This window comes from Solea solea, chromosome 2 (genome assembly GCF_958295425.1).
Source record: "Solea solea chromosome 2, fSolSol10.1, whole genome shotgun sequence".
Classification (NCBI taxonomy): domain Eukaryota; kingdom Metazoa; phylum Chordata; class Actinopteri; order Pleuronectiformes; family Soleidae; genus Solea; species Solea solea.
In genome coordinates, this window is record NC_081135.1 from 31,246,872 (window position 1) to 31,261,281 (window position 14,410).

The window sequence follows — 14,410 nt, forward strand, 5'->3', positions numbered from 1 at the left end:
GAGTTCACACAATGCAACGGATTCTTTTTATGTTGACAGGAAGAAGCAATGAGAGAGCTGCAACACAAAGTTTCACAAGTGTTTGACAAACTCATTTTTTCAGCAGTTTGACGGTATAAACACCACTGACCCTGCGCCGCTGTAGTTTCCATTCATGTAGACCAAACAGAGGCAGGATAATAATGTCCAAACACTAATCGCCAAAAACTATGCACTGCCGCTTTCAATTAGTCAAATCTGAGAGTACAGTAGTGGTATTTTACCTTCCTGAGCATTGACACTGGTGAGGAATCTAACTCATAATCTGTTGCTCCATGCAAGTCTGAATTATATCAGCAAAAAAATGTGACATCACATCTCTGTCTCGTCCTCTCCTGCCAGATTTCTCCGGGAACTACCTGCACCTAGATGCAGGTGCCCACACCCAGCGCAAGCGAGCCCGGCTGCTGAGCCCCGAGGTGGGGCCAGAGCGAGGTCCGCTCTGCCTCCTCTTCTACTACCAGATACAGGGCGAGGCACAGGGGAGCCTGAGGGTCCTGCTGAGGGACAGTGACCAGGAGGAGTCATTGCTATGGTCTCTGAAAGGAGACCAGGGGTCACACTGGAGGGAGGGCCGCACCGTCCTGCCCCAGAGCCCCAAAGAGTATCAAGTAAGTGTTGTTTTTGAAGTGCTTTTGAAGACAAACGCGTCTGTTGATGTAGTATAACTGGGTGTCACCCTGTGTCTCCTATAGGTGGTGTTTGAAGGTTTCTTTGATCACCCGACCAGAGGCCACATCCGAATTGACAACATCCACATGAGCAACAGCATGGAGTTGGAGCAGTGTACACGTAAGTCCCATACTCACCTGCGTATTGTCATTATTATTAATACGTCAGGCAGACTGTCTCGCTGTCTGGTTCTCTCACTCCTTAACATATTTATGCTATGTTTCCACCAGAGACTGGATGAGAGAGAGACAGGAGAGGGGGAAAACTACTTCTCGTTTACACACACACACACTAGGAAAAAAGAAAAATATATTAAAAGAGAAAGTAGGCCACAAATGGCCTTTGGGCATGGATTCTAATCTATCTTTCATTATATCTCCATCTCTCTATCCACTTCACTTTCTTCCTGCACCAGCCACTCCACCCAACCTTTACTCAAGTCTTCACATGTTTCCTCTCTGTCTCTCACTCTCTCTCGTTCTCTCTCACTCACCTTCTCCTTCCGACTGAGCATCCTCTTCCTTTCAGCACCAGTCATCACTGGACCATCAAGCAGTAAAAAAATAAATAGTTCTTCTGGGATGTGGTGTTTGACAGACTCTACATATACATTCAGATTCCAACTGATCAATTTATATATATATATATATATATATATATATATATGTTAGCTTTTTGACTGATACGAGTCAGCCCCTGTGTTTGTTGCCTGCAATTGGAAGTCACATCCTGCGGCATAATAATATACGGCATTACATTTTTACAGTTCCTGCTCTCGTGGCTCTTTAACTTCAACCTCCACCCTTCCTTTTATTCTCCCATTCCTCGATCAGAAAGACGAAAGCAGGAGGAGAGAAAATGAGAAATGACAGGCAGAATGAAAGAGGGAGAGACATTCGGGGAAAGACATGCCACCAGCCAGCATACTCTGTTTTCTTCCCGATAACTGTCATCCGGGAAGATTTATTTGCCTTAAACAACTGCAGAAACTGGGGACTCGGCAAATCTTCATTGATTTTGTCAAAAAGAGGCTAACAAGTGCCTTTTCAAAAAGTGCAGTGTGCTGCCATTTTGGATTTCATCTGTATTCCAATTTTGCTCTGTTAACTCAAATGACAAATACAGTTGTATAATGTCACTTTGATTATCAAGTCATGTCACAGTACTGCGAAATCACTATACAATATCGTCTGCCCTGGAATTGAATAAATACCACTTTTACCACGAGAAGAGTTCCTGTAAACGTGGCTCTATTATTGCTCTTATTGTAATTTATCTTCCAAACATCATTTTGCAATCTCTATCAAAATGACAACAAGCTGCTTAGTCATTGCTCTGCGTCGTTGATTAACCATCATCGTAACGTTGTTCTCTCTCTCTCTCTCTCTCTCTCTCTCTGTCTCTTCCAGAGCCCTTCCCTGCCTTAACTCCTGGAATAAACAGTAAGTTCAACTTCCTGTTCCATTTGTCCTCTCAAATATCTGTGCTTCCTGCTTGTCGTTAAGCTCAGCTCGCAGCACTGCACCGGCCCCGATCCTTGTTAGTTAATAACATGCTGCCGTACAGTCCCAAGTATTACAGACGTCCTTTACCGTTGCTTATGATGATGGGTTCTTATTTGTCTTCACAAATAAACGTGTGCAGGACTTTCTCAGGGTGTATTTTGGATTGGAATGAGTCCTTTGCATTTGTTGCAGCATGACTCCCTGCATGTCGGGCTCGGTGATGTAGTTCGATCTCGTGTGATCTTGTAGTGTGCACTTGTGTGAGGGTGCCAAAAAAACCTTTGTAGCGACCCCACAGTAAGTCATTGGAGCAGTGCGCCCTTTCCAGGTGTTCATAATGTTAACAGCACATAAGGTGACATAGGAATGAAGGTTCACGCTAAGAGGTCAGTGTTGAATTGGTCAGAGTGGAACAGCCTCCATCTGGTCTTTTTCCTCCGGTGTTCGATAAAATAAAGAAAGTAATACCCTTGAGTCTGAGCTTTACTACCTTTCCTAGTATAGGGAGCAGGAGAGTCATTCATGTGTACATGCTCGAGTGCTCGAGCTCTCAGTCTCAGTTTCTCTTCTTCTCCCTCGACTATTTCCTGTTGCTTTCACCCGCTCTCTTCTCTGTACATCTCTGAGTAACGCGTATACAAACAAGAGTATTTCAGCGTTTATAATTTGCATTTGCTGTCGTTTTGTTGCTGTTTTATTTTGGCAAGTTTTTAGTTGGAAGTGCACAAAACCATGTTTGGAGAAATCACTGGTAGTTTACAGTGCTTTGTCACTTTGTATGTATATAGTATATACTGTTAAGTATAGCACAGTAAAAGGCATCCTGTGTGTCGACATGTACATGTGTTGTTAGTGTGTGAATGGATCAAAAACACCTTTTAATTATAGTCGGATAATTAACACACACAAATACACACGTCTCGTATTCTAGTATTTGTCTTTATCCTTTTCATAGAGCGTGTTTTTTCTTTTTGGAAGTCAAGGTGTGCCAAGGTTTTTTTTCTCTATTCAATCCTGTATCACAAATGCTTTCTATAGTTAGTTGTTCATTTATGTGTGATGCTATGAAGTTAATTGAGTTCTTTTTTGCACGCCGTCGTTATCTGCGGACACGCTGTGGCTAAAAATGAGGTGGCGGACGCTTTTGAGCTAATTATAGCATGAACCCCTAAATTAATTTCGACAATTTTGATAATGTAATCATCTTTTAATGGCACAAGGGCCTTTATATTCATAGCGACTCAGTATATTTGACTATCAGCCAAAGGGGGGGGGGGGGGGATACACACATACACAGATACAAATTCTGGCATCCATTTGACTGTAGAGAGGACTGTGGATTTGTAAAGAGAGAGACCTGGAAATTAAATGATAATAAGATTCAGGAAGACAGTCTTGAAAGACACACTTTTTAAGGATTGGTGTTCTTGAGAAACATACCTCTATTTGTCTTTTTTCCTCTCCCAAAAAGTAAAGTAAGGGACTCTGAAAACAATCTGTGTTTTAATCCACTGGAAGTTTCTGCTCTGAGCGTGAAGCTTTACAATCAAAGCGAAATGTAAACCCTAAAAAAGACAACGAATGAATTTTAAAAACTGAGCACAAATAAGTTCCCTGGTTCCTTTGAGGTTCTATATATCTCTGTACACGTCTCCTTTCTCTCATCCCTCCTTTCCTTTCTCACTCACATCCTCCCCCCTTTGGTTTCCGCCATCTTCCCCTCTCACAACTTGTCTCGCAGCAGGTTCCTTTTTCACAGCGAGTTGACAGAGTATTGAAGTTTCAGACAAACCCTTTAATGCAGGATTAAAGATATCATGGCAGGATTAGCTCTCTGTCCATTCACTCCCCTCTCCCTTTCTCCCACCCCTCTCGATTTCCCTCCATTCTCTCCTCCAATAAATCCTCCTCTCTTATCCTCCCCCCCCCCGAAATGTTCTCCCTTTCCATCTTGCCATCTTTTCTTTTTTTTTTTTCCTGCCACTTGACTCCCTTCAATAAGAACTTTGCACTGATAAACCTGACTGTGTTCTGTCAAATACAACTACTTAACACCCCCCCCCCCGCCCTTTGTTCAAGTCAGTCACTGCGTATTCAAGGCTTGGCATTGAATGTGAACGCATGGCATGAGCCTCTGCGTGTCAGCTAATGCTTGTGACGTTTGCATCGACCAAAAATACCACGAGTAGAATCGTAAGATAGAAGTATGTGCAGTTTATGTTTAAATATTGATGCTGTAATGATGCCCCGAGTTTTGTTGTTGTTGCTACTACCATCAAAGGCAATAGTATCGATTTACTGCCCCAGTCATTTACCCTGAGTTTGTGTTACTAGGCCTGTCAAGCTTTCCATTCTCGCACGACATTATGACGTCTACAATGTCAACGTTTTTCAGTTGATCTCTCCCAAGTCTTTTGAAACGTCTGGATAAATGGGAGGATTGCGTCAGGAAAGGGGCATCCTGGGTAAAAAGGATCATCCGGAGGGAGCTACATATGACAAATAGCATTCACAGACACTTATTTCTGCTGTGCAGCGTGATTGATAGTCACTGTAGAGGTTTCATATTTAAGCGAAGGACCAAAACATCTTCTCCTCGTTGCTCTCTTGACTCTTTCAACACTGTAATCACCCTCATTTCCGCTAAATCTAAAAATCGTTCCAACTCTATCCATGATCTAATCAAAGGAGAAACTACCACACATTTGAATACAAATACACACCAGTCAGGATGATGCAATGTTAAAGGCGTGTGCTTACACAGAGAGATGACTTTCCCTGGAGCTTTAATGTCACATAACGTAACATCTGAAAATATGGATTAATATGTAAGATGAGCTTGGCCGCAAAAGTAACATTGCTTTACTTGTAGCTAGATACACAGACACAGTATAACACGCTGCTTACATGTTCTGGTTTTTGCAGAATATGAGTACCTTGCATCCATCCCACTACAGACCCACACACGCACACACACACACACATGTGGCGAAATCCAAAGCTTGACAGACCTCCTGTGCCTAGTTCCAGTTATGATTTGACAACTGCTGTCTGGGGTAGAGGTTCACCCAACAGTCAGTTCCACTTTTGACAGCACCGCTGTGGTCTGCATGTCTGCCTCGCTCCTGCACTGAGCCAACCAGTAATGTGTCCTCCTGCCCTCCAGGGGGTGCCATGTCTGGATTGGAGCCTACAGTAGACACAGTGATGGCGCAGCCCGTCCCCACCTTCTGGTACTATGTATTGGCGGGAGTCGGTGCCACCGTGCTGTTGGTCACTGTAACGGTGGTGGTGATACTGTGCTGCCACCGCTACCACCGGGCAACCAAGAAGACCAGCAGTGGTCACCACCATCATCATCATCATCATCATTCAGTGATGTACCACAGCAGCCATCAGCCAAACCTGCAGACTCACCAAAACTGCTACCAGAACCAAAACATCAACTATAATCTGATCCACAGCCCCAATCAGAACCACCTGTACCCAGGTACTGGGCCGAGTCATGAGCCTATGCTCACCATCAGACTGGAGAAGGAGGACAGCTGTGATTCCCAGTGTTGAAACACCTGGACTCTTTGAATCATGCCGTTTTATTAGAATGGTTCGGTGTGGGAATTCTCTTACATGAATGATCAGCAGAATTCCGACCTAATTGCCCTCTCGTCACTGAGGAGCCGCTACACTGAGACGCTGTAACTGATCAGGACGCACTTTTAATACACTTCTCTGTTGGCATGAGCCACGAGAATGGTACAAAGAGTTAAAAAAAAAAAAAAAAAAAGTACAACTTCTGACACTTTTCAAATATCGCTCGTCGGGGGAGAAAGACTGATGAAGGCACCACAGGCTGAAAATGAGATGGAACATGGACAGAATAACAACGACGTTACAGGAAGACTGTGGACGACATGTGTACAGTACAGTGTACACATGTCATCTTTGCAACAGCTTATTTCTCCCTCTTCTGTGCTGCTCCAGTCTGCAGCTTGGACTCTTGCCTGCCTCCAATTGCCTTGTCTGAGAAAGAAGGGATTTACACACACACAGGTGCAGGCAGAGAGAAGTCACAGTGTGTGCTGCATCAAAGGAGCAGGCTTTCTTTCTCTGGGACTGAGTGAAGCTGCAGTTTATTTGTTCACTGGCTTTTCAGAGACTGGAGGTGACATAGACAGATAAAGAGGAGAAAAGGGAGAGGTAAAAGGGAGAATTAGTGCCAAACCGTTCAGCTGTGACTGATAGACAGCTACGCGTCCACTGTGTTTTGCCTCTTTGGTCTGTGGGCGAGGAGGAGGAACCTGTGCCTGGTTTACACGGACAGGAGAAGATGACACACACACACACAAAGTCACACATACAGCATGCACACACACTTCAAGATTTTGCAAGTCCCCGCGTATCAACCTGAGTGCATTTTTTATTACATCCTGATATGCCTTTTTTTTTCCTTTTTTCTTTTTAAGTGCTTTAAAACTATTACCTCTTCACCTCCAGTACAAGGTTGTGCCTCACGGTCATGTACAAGTCTGAAGGATTGCTGCACAGTTTGTTGCCTGGATCTCAAGGATATTATTCCATTGCCTGTGTCTGTTAATGTCCAAATTGAATGCAGAAATGGGGCCGCGTGAAACAAAGCAGCAGAGAATCTAAATCAGATGTTGTTTTGAGTGTTTGGAACTGCAGGTGTGCATGGTGTAATCTTCATCCTGTTGCCCATCATTCAGTATAATAGTGGATTATGAATCTAGTTTCAGCAGATTAGCCTGGAAAGTTAGAATATATACAGTGTGCATTTTAAACAGGTGAGACCAAACAAGCTGTGACAAAGAGTCTCTCACTCTTTTTTCAGGAAATCACTGACTGAAATGACCCGGTCAGTTGTTTTGAAGCTGATTTTATTCACCGCGGTCTGTTAAACATGATAAACACCAGTGCAACATATACTGTCAGACTCTCAGTTTAATTTTTTTACTTTGTCTTTCTTTTTAATTACTTAATTACTAGTTTGAAATGTACACATATGACACACCTGTCATAGGTCGTGTTTTTTTTTTTGCAATGTTGAACAAAACATTAGCACTTTCTTGATTGTTTGATTTTTCTTTCTTCTTTTTTTTACATTTACTGTGAATCATAAGGAGGAAAATAATTTATTTATGTATTGGTTGCTAAATGAAGTACCACTTTATTTCTTTGTCATCTCTTCTGGTGTATAATAGTGATCCTTTGTTTATTTTTATACTGGTGTTCACTGAGATGATCTTAACAACTATAGTGACATGGGTAGGTTTATGTCAGATCCTGTGCTTTTACATGGGACTCAACACTGAAGTACGTGCATATTTTTGCTTGGTTTTGGATTGAAAAGACCAGTGATTTGGTACCACGCCCCTTCATTGTCAAATGTTTCCAATGCTACTCCTTCCCTTTATTGCAAATCCCACTAAAAACAAATCATAGGAGAGAAAATGAGCGGCAGAAATGGAGGAGCGAGCAAATCTCTCAGAGGAGAAGGGCCCATTAAGCGAGGCCCCTTTTCCTTCCAAAGAATGCGCCCGGAGATGAAGTGAGATGAAAGAAGAAAAAAAAGGGGGTGAAAAACTGCTTTCTATACTTTCTAAAGATAGATTTTCATTCCCCTTTACTCCAAGAGGAGGCTAACGGGGAAAACAGCTTGGTGTTTGGATTGAAAGTAAGGAGAGTTTGGAAGGAGGAGAGCAGGTTGTTTCAAACGCAAAAGCTGATGAAAGAAGTCTTTTTTGGCAGAATAGACTGTATAATGGAGACGCACATTATTCAGTATGTGCTGCATTTAAACTCTAAATCTCCACACTTTGCAGATTCCCCCTGCATGGACTGACTTCTTTACATTGTGTCTCACGATATTTTCTTTCATACTTTAATCAACAAGCACTTTAGTTTTTTCTTTTTGTCCTTGCATATCCACTTTCTGCCTCCCCAGCACCCTCTCGCCTCCATTTCAATCGACTTGTGTATGATTTACACATTATATGACTCATTCTAGTGAGGCCTGTGCTGTAACCCAATCAATGCGGGCTCTGAAATTCAAAGAGAGGAATGATATACGACAGTATTTATGTTGTGCAACCCATGCACTTTTCTTTCTCATCCTCTCTCTCTCTTTCTCTCTTTCTCTCTCTACTTTTTTTGCAAGAACCGGAAAGTGTGCTGGCGTCCCCTCATGCGGCACTTTTAAATCAAACCTCCGCTCACTTCCCTTTCCCTTCTCCATCATAGACTACTTTGAAGCGCTTAAATATTTCTAATTAGTTAATGGAGCTGATTGCATTCATAAAACCCTGCAGTAAGCATTTCTAGCCCTCGGGCCATCTCAACTTTTCTTTCCCCTCCCCTCCTCCTCCTCCTCCTCCTCCTCCTCCTCCTCCTCCTCTCCTGTTTCCTTGAGAAATATTACAAATGAAAGCACTAACAGGTCCTTGGGCCCCACTGGAACTGCACATGGTGCCAAAGAGCTGTCCGTGTCTTTGCCTGAATAAAAGAGCTCCTCTTTTCATTTGGCTCTGTCCTAATTGGAGAGCTGAGGTAAAATTGGGCTACGGGGAATTTTAATCTCCTTTCAGATCCACGTGATGATTCTTCTCAGGATCGTAGCCCGAGGGCCTCGAGCCCAGATCATTAGAAAGTGCTCAACAGTCGTCCAGAAAGTGTCTTGTGTATTTCTCTTCTCTTTTTTTCCCCATTCTTTTGCTACCTCTCTATTGATGTTATAATGTTTGGTCAGGACCTGCAGTGTGTTCAGTTGACTGTGAGAAAGGTGGATTTAGAGTCTGGGTCTGTCGTGAGACTATAGAATATGACTGATTAGAATATGACTTCACGTGCAGTCTTAAATGACCTTTTGATGATGTTTTAATAATACATTATCATTTACATTCTGACTGCTCTGTGCCATATTTATTAGCTTAGCAGGATTTGTTCTACTTAAGGGACTTACTGCCTGCACAACAACTTTAATGCTTTTTTTTTGTTCACATTAAACAACATGACACCATTATATGATTCTGTTAAGGCTGCTGCCAACAGTTTTTTAAATGGTCATGGTTGCATGTGTTGAGAAGTCTGTCTGTCTCATATAGATTCTTTTTTTAGGAAAAACCTAACTTGATGATGTCATGTTTATCAATTGATTTGAATGATGTTGCTGTTAATCTTTCCTTCGTGCTCTTAAAGGATCAGAACGTTTTTTTTTTTTATTAAGATCTGTTAAAAGCAGGAAAGACTGATCATTCTTCAGGGTTTTTTTTAAAATTTTAATTCACATTTGAAGCGTTGAAGTGGTTCGTCACTTTCAGTTTGGTTGATGAAATATTGGAAAAAGACATTAAAGATGGGTCCGTTTCTTTTGTTTGGTTTCAGAGGTCAATTATCTGTCAACATTATTGTCTTAATAACTTATTTGATTTCAAGGAAATCGTCTCGCTTTCAATTCTTGTGCAAATATTTTATTTCTCCGATAGCAGGTGTTGTTTAAAAGTATGCATCTGTGGTTTTAACGTACAATCTGTAGACGACTGTAGGTTCATAAAGGCTGTCTATAGATGATTAAATGTGGTGATGCCACACGCTTAAAATTGTCTTGTGGAGAAATGACCCTACCTAACAGAGGAAATGAGTCTCTGTATCTTTTTTCATATGTACTAAATTAGTTTTTCACCCCTTATCTTTCTGAATATCTATGATGGTTTCACTTTATAATGTGTTTTCGGTCTCATTGCCCTCGCAATAAATGGTTATCCGCTGCCCAGGTATCGCTGGGTTTTTCTTTTTTCGTCACGATCATAACAGTAATTTACTCGGATGAAGCAGAATTGAGCCGACAAACCTTTCTCAGCCTTGCACTATGGCCTGCCTCAGATATTTAAAGTGGTGATTTAGCTTGTTACATTTCACGGTCTTGGAAATGAATGTCTCGTTAATAAATGTGTTATTTTTCTACTACATTGTTGTGTGTCTTTTTTTTGTGTGTCAGTCAGGAGTTAGAGTGAGTGATTGTCGCCTAATCAGGCCGCCAATCGTCCTCAAATGTGCCATGAATGTGTGTGAGAAGTGAGTTGTAGTGTGAGGCTCTTTTGAGTGTGTGTCAAGACTTAAAAAAAAAAAAAGAAAAACATCACATAAAAGCAACCCACCTGCAATTCTCCATCTATTTGCTATCTTTCAACTCATTCTGTTTTCATTCCTAAGCAAATAAAAGAGTGGAGATGCTTATCACATAATGAAACTTGCCGGCTTTATGCAGTAGCCTGGGTGAAATATTTAGCACTTTTCCAATGATAAAGTGAACAATGAACAAAACGCTTTAGAGTAAATCTCTCCCTGATCTCTTTAGAAAGCGTCAGTGGGATCACTCACTCTTTGAGTTGATTGTGTTTGATTTCCATCTACAAGTGTCGCCCGGGCTCTGACAGACTTAAGAGATGGAGAGATGTTATCAGAGTGTTCACAAGGTTCCGGGCTTGACATTAATGCCGTTGCTCTTCTTTTCAACAGACCCCAGGCCAATGGATTTCGGAAAAGATCCTGTTTACAACGGCAAGCATCCAGGCAATGGAGGTAAGCGTCTCTTCTCTTCTCGTCTCTTCTTTTCTCTTCTCTTCTCTTCTCTTCTCTTCTCTTCTCTTCTCTTCTCTTCTCTTCTCTTCTCTTCTCTTCTCTTCTCTTCTCTTCTCTTCTCTTCTCTTCTCTTCTCTTCTCCTCTCTCCTCTCGCTGCCTTACTGTGTTATAGAATTCATTATTATAAATGGTGCTTTATGCTGAGGCACGCCTCGGGCTCTTCGTTTCAGTTATGATTTTTCGGGGGAAAAAAAAAACCCGCCTGTGGCAGTAGTGACAATCTCTCAGTGGTGAGAGGTGAAAATTCTGTGACAGAGCCTCCAGAAGTGTGTGTGTGTGTGTGTGTGTGTGTGTGTGTGGACATGTCGGCGTGTTTCCACGTCTTTCATGTTCAATGGCAGACAAACTGACACAGACAGCTTCCTTCTGAGCACCTTGGAAAACATTTGTCTGCAACAATCACAGTTTACTCCCCATATGCATGTGTGTGTGTGTGTGTGTGTAACTGGTATTCCTTATGTTGTGGGGACCTAAATGGGTTTACACTTACACTGTCTTCCTTATCGTCTCTTACCTCACTCACGCACACACACACTGGTTTCCAAGACTTCAGAGGACATTGCATTGACTTACTCTAACCAGACTATCTTTAAAACATGTCTTCGCCTTAATAAAAGATAATAATTCATTTTTAATTACATATAGATGATGATGATGATGATGTTTTCTAAAGTTCTTCCCTTAATTAAGTGAAACATACTTACACATATTTATACTGTAAATATCAAGTCCATTCCGTTTGTATTCTGCAAACTGTCTATAATGTACATTCTACATTCTATGTTAACTCATTTTTTTACAATTATCTTTTATATTGTCATTTTTTATTTATTATGCATGTTTATTATTTATTATTTACTGTCTTGAACTGAACAAATAAAGGACTTTCTTATCTTATCTTATCTTATCTTATCTTTCCCTCCAGAGTACGTCTTCCCTGGCTGGCCTTCCTCCTTCTCTACCCCGTCCTCCTCTGATGCAGACCCCCCCTCTGTCACCCTGGTGTCAGAGAAGGACAACGCCTGGCTGTACACGCTGGACCCCATCCTCCTCACCATCATCGTGATGAGCTCCCTCGGAGTGCTGCTGGGCGCCGTGTGTGCGGGGCTCCTCCTCTACTGCACCTGCTCCTACAGCGGTCTCTCCTCGCGCTCCTCCACGACGCTGGAGAACTACAACTTTGAGCTGTACGACGGCATCAAGCATAAAGTAAAGATAAATCAGCAGAGGTGCTGCTCGGAGGCATGAAGGCAAGGGAGGAGAAGGATTGGGATGAAGTGATTCCAGTGATACCCTGCAAATGATTTTCTTCTTCTGAGTAAGAAAGCAAAAAGAAAAAGAAGCACTATCTGTTTGTTTTTTTTCAATTCCCATTGGCCCCTTGTTTTCTCCGACGTCCAACGGGGTAACATACAACCTGGAATTTCCCGACCTATTTGTGTGCCAGGAGGAAACTTATGATCTTGATGTCCCCTCCATGCTATGAGGCCTGAACCAGGGGGTCACACCTGACCCCCCAGTTCCCACTCCTTACAATACCGTATCTCCTCTGCCTGCAGGAGAGAGCCTGCTCGATTCTAAAAAAGCCTGTGAATGAATGAAGGAATGAATAAATGAATATGAGTGACAGATCTACCATAGACTATATCCCGCTAGCCACTGGGATGGAGCTGAAAGAGGAGATTGACCAGAGCGCCCATGACAATCTGGACATTTGGGCCCCAAATGACTGCACAGTCTCGGGTGAACTCGGGATTCTTAATGAAGATAGGAATTTTATTCACATTTACCCGTGGCTGGTTCTCTGCAGAAGGTCAAAGGTCAAATGTGTCCTTTGATATGAGGCCAGATTTTGAACACGAGGCCAAATTTGAATGTGGCCAACGGCATGCAGACATCCGAAAGTTACAGTTTCCTGAATGTTCATGAAGACTTCGGCACCTGTGGACTAGTTAATGTGGGTACTGACTGAAATCAATACATATCAAGTTAATACCCGACCCCGTTCTAAAGAAATACAAACGGATATCAAACCACACAACTTAAGTGAATCTAGATTTCTAAAGGCAAAGAAGGAAAATAGGAAAAAAACAAAACAAAAACAAGGACATTTTCTGTTTTCTTTTTGTTCCTGAAAGTTTTAGATATGAGTTCTGTAAGTTTTCAGCCGTTTGCTCGCCACGTGGCGCTCGCTCCTTTGTCTGCCCTCGGTCTGTGCTTTGTGAAACCAGTGGCATAGAAGAGTAATGGTGACTGTTTTGTTTTAGACTTGTATCTGTTGGGGAAAAAAAAAAAAAGAGGTAAAGAGAAGCCAGCTTCAGTTCGTAGTCGCCCTGTAGAGCTCTTATGTCATTTTTAAACTTACTTTCTTAGCGTTGTGTTGGACTTCAAGGTCTTTAACTGTTACTTCAGTCCTTTTTCTATTTTGGCATATTTTCCATGACAGATTATCAGTCTTTTAAGAATAGAGGAAAAGGTAAAGTAAGATGAGAGACAGTAAATTAGAGGTCTATCTAAATCTAACATGCTGTTATGGAGTCGTGCTTTAGATTCAGTATTCTAGAGTTTGTCTTTGGTATATATCTATATTTTTTTGCTTTTCAAACTGTATGATGCCCAAATGATGGACAGACACTGTGTGAACAATATGTCAGTGATTGTTTTACTGCAACCTATGGATTGCCAAAGAGCCGTGTGTGCACACGGGGTGGGGGGGGGGGGGGGGGGTTCGAAACAAGTGTTAGAAGAGGCCGGGGGGAGAACAGACTGATGTTACCCACCACTCTTAACGTCACCCCGGTGAATGAAGGACGCCCAAAAAGAAGAAAAAGGAAAAGCGTGACTTTAAAAAGAAGAAAAGAAAGAAAAGGGGAGTTAAACTCGTACTTTGGTCAACTTTCTTGGACACACAATTGAGCCTTAAGCTAACTACAGTATACGCTGTATTGGAGGACAGCCATTTGAGGAGGGCCAGTGCTGCTGGAGAGACTGATGAACGGAGACGTAACCCGGACACAAACACACAGAGAGAGCGAAAGACAGAGAGGACAAGAAAAGCGGAGGAAATATCATGGATATGCTTACATCACAGTCTCATTTATCCATTTTAATAAAAAAATGTTTTTCACAGCTGCCAGATGAAGATAGTGGACCCAGAAAAGCAGTACAATTGCATGTGAACATTTAGCTTGACTCGTTATTCAGCTGAAAAACAATGAATGGTGACAAACTTTAAAGGTACCCTGAGATGTGCTGTGGAGCGATGCTTTAAATGAGTGAGTCCCCGTTTTGTTTGTATCTCCTGCACACACACACACACACACACACACACACACACGCACAAGCATGCAGCGACTTGATTTCACCAGAGCATGGTTTTAAATTATTATTAAGCAGAAGCAGAAGAAAAAATAGCTGACAAGAAAACACAACAGGGTACCTTTAATGCCTTACACTATGGCAAGGGAAGCAACAATTTGACAATTTGATGGTTTTATAAATAAATTGTGGAAAGATTGTCGGTTCGAGCCACACATCC

The 14,410-nt window shown here is 42.1% G+C and overlaps 1 protein-coding gene across 2 annotated transcripts in view; it reads left to right on the forward strand.

The window, feature by feature from the left end:
- The window catches only part of LOC131477395 (neuropilin-2-like), a 78,707-nt gene extending 65,125 nt beyond the window's left edge, over positions 1-13,582 (forward strand). Inside the window, exons 14-18 of one of the 2 annotated variants that reach the window (XM_058654834.1) lie at positions 382-650; positions 735-831; positions 2,121-2,153; positions 10,749-10,811; positions 11,798-13,582. In XM_058654834.1, the coding sequence (XP_058510817.1) occupies positions 382-650; positions 735-831; positions 2,121-2,153; positions 10,749-10,811; positions 11,798-12,120 (785 nt within the window). In that variant the 3' untranslated portion in view covers positions 12,121-13,582. Of the gene's footprint in view, positions 1-381; positions 651-734; positions 832-2,120; positions 2,154-5,382; positions 6,607-10,748; positions 10,812-11,797 lie in introns of those variants that run through there. The other variant, XM_058654833.1, reaches the window with a different exon arrangement.
- Positions 13,583-14,410: the final 828 nt, after the last annotated feature.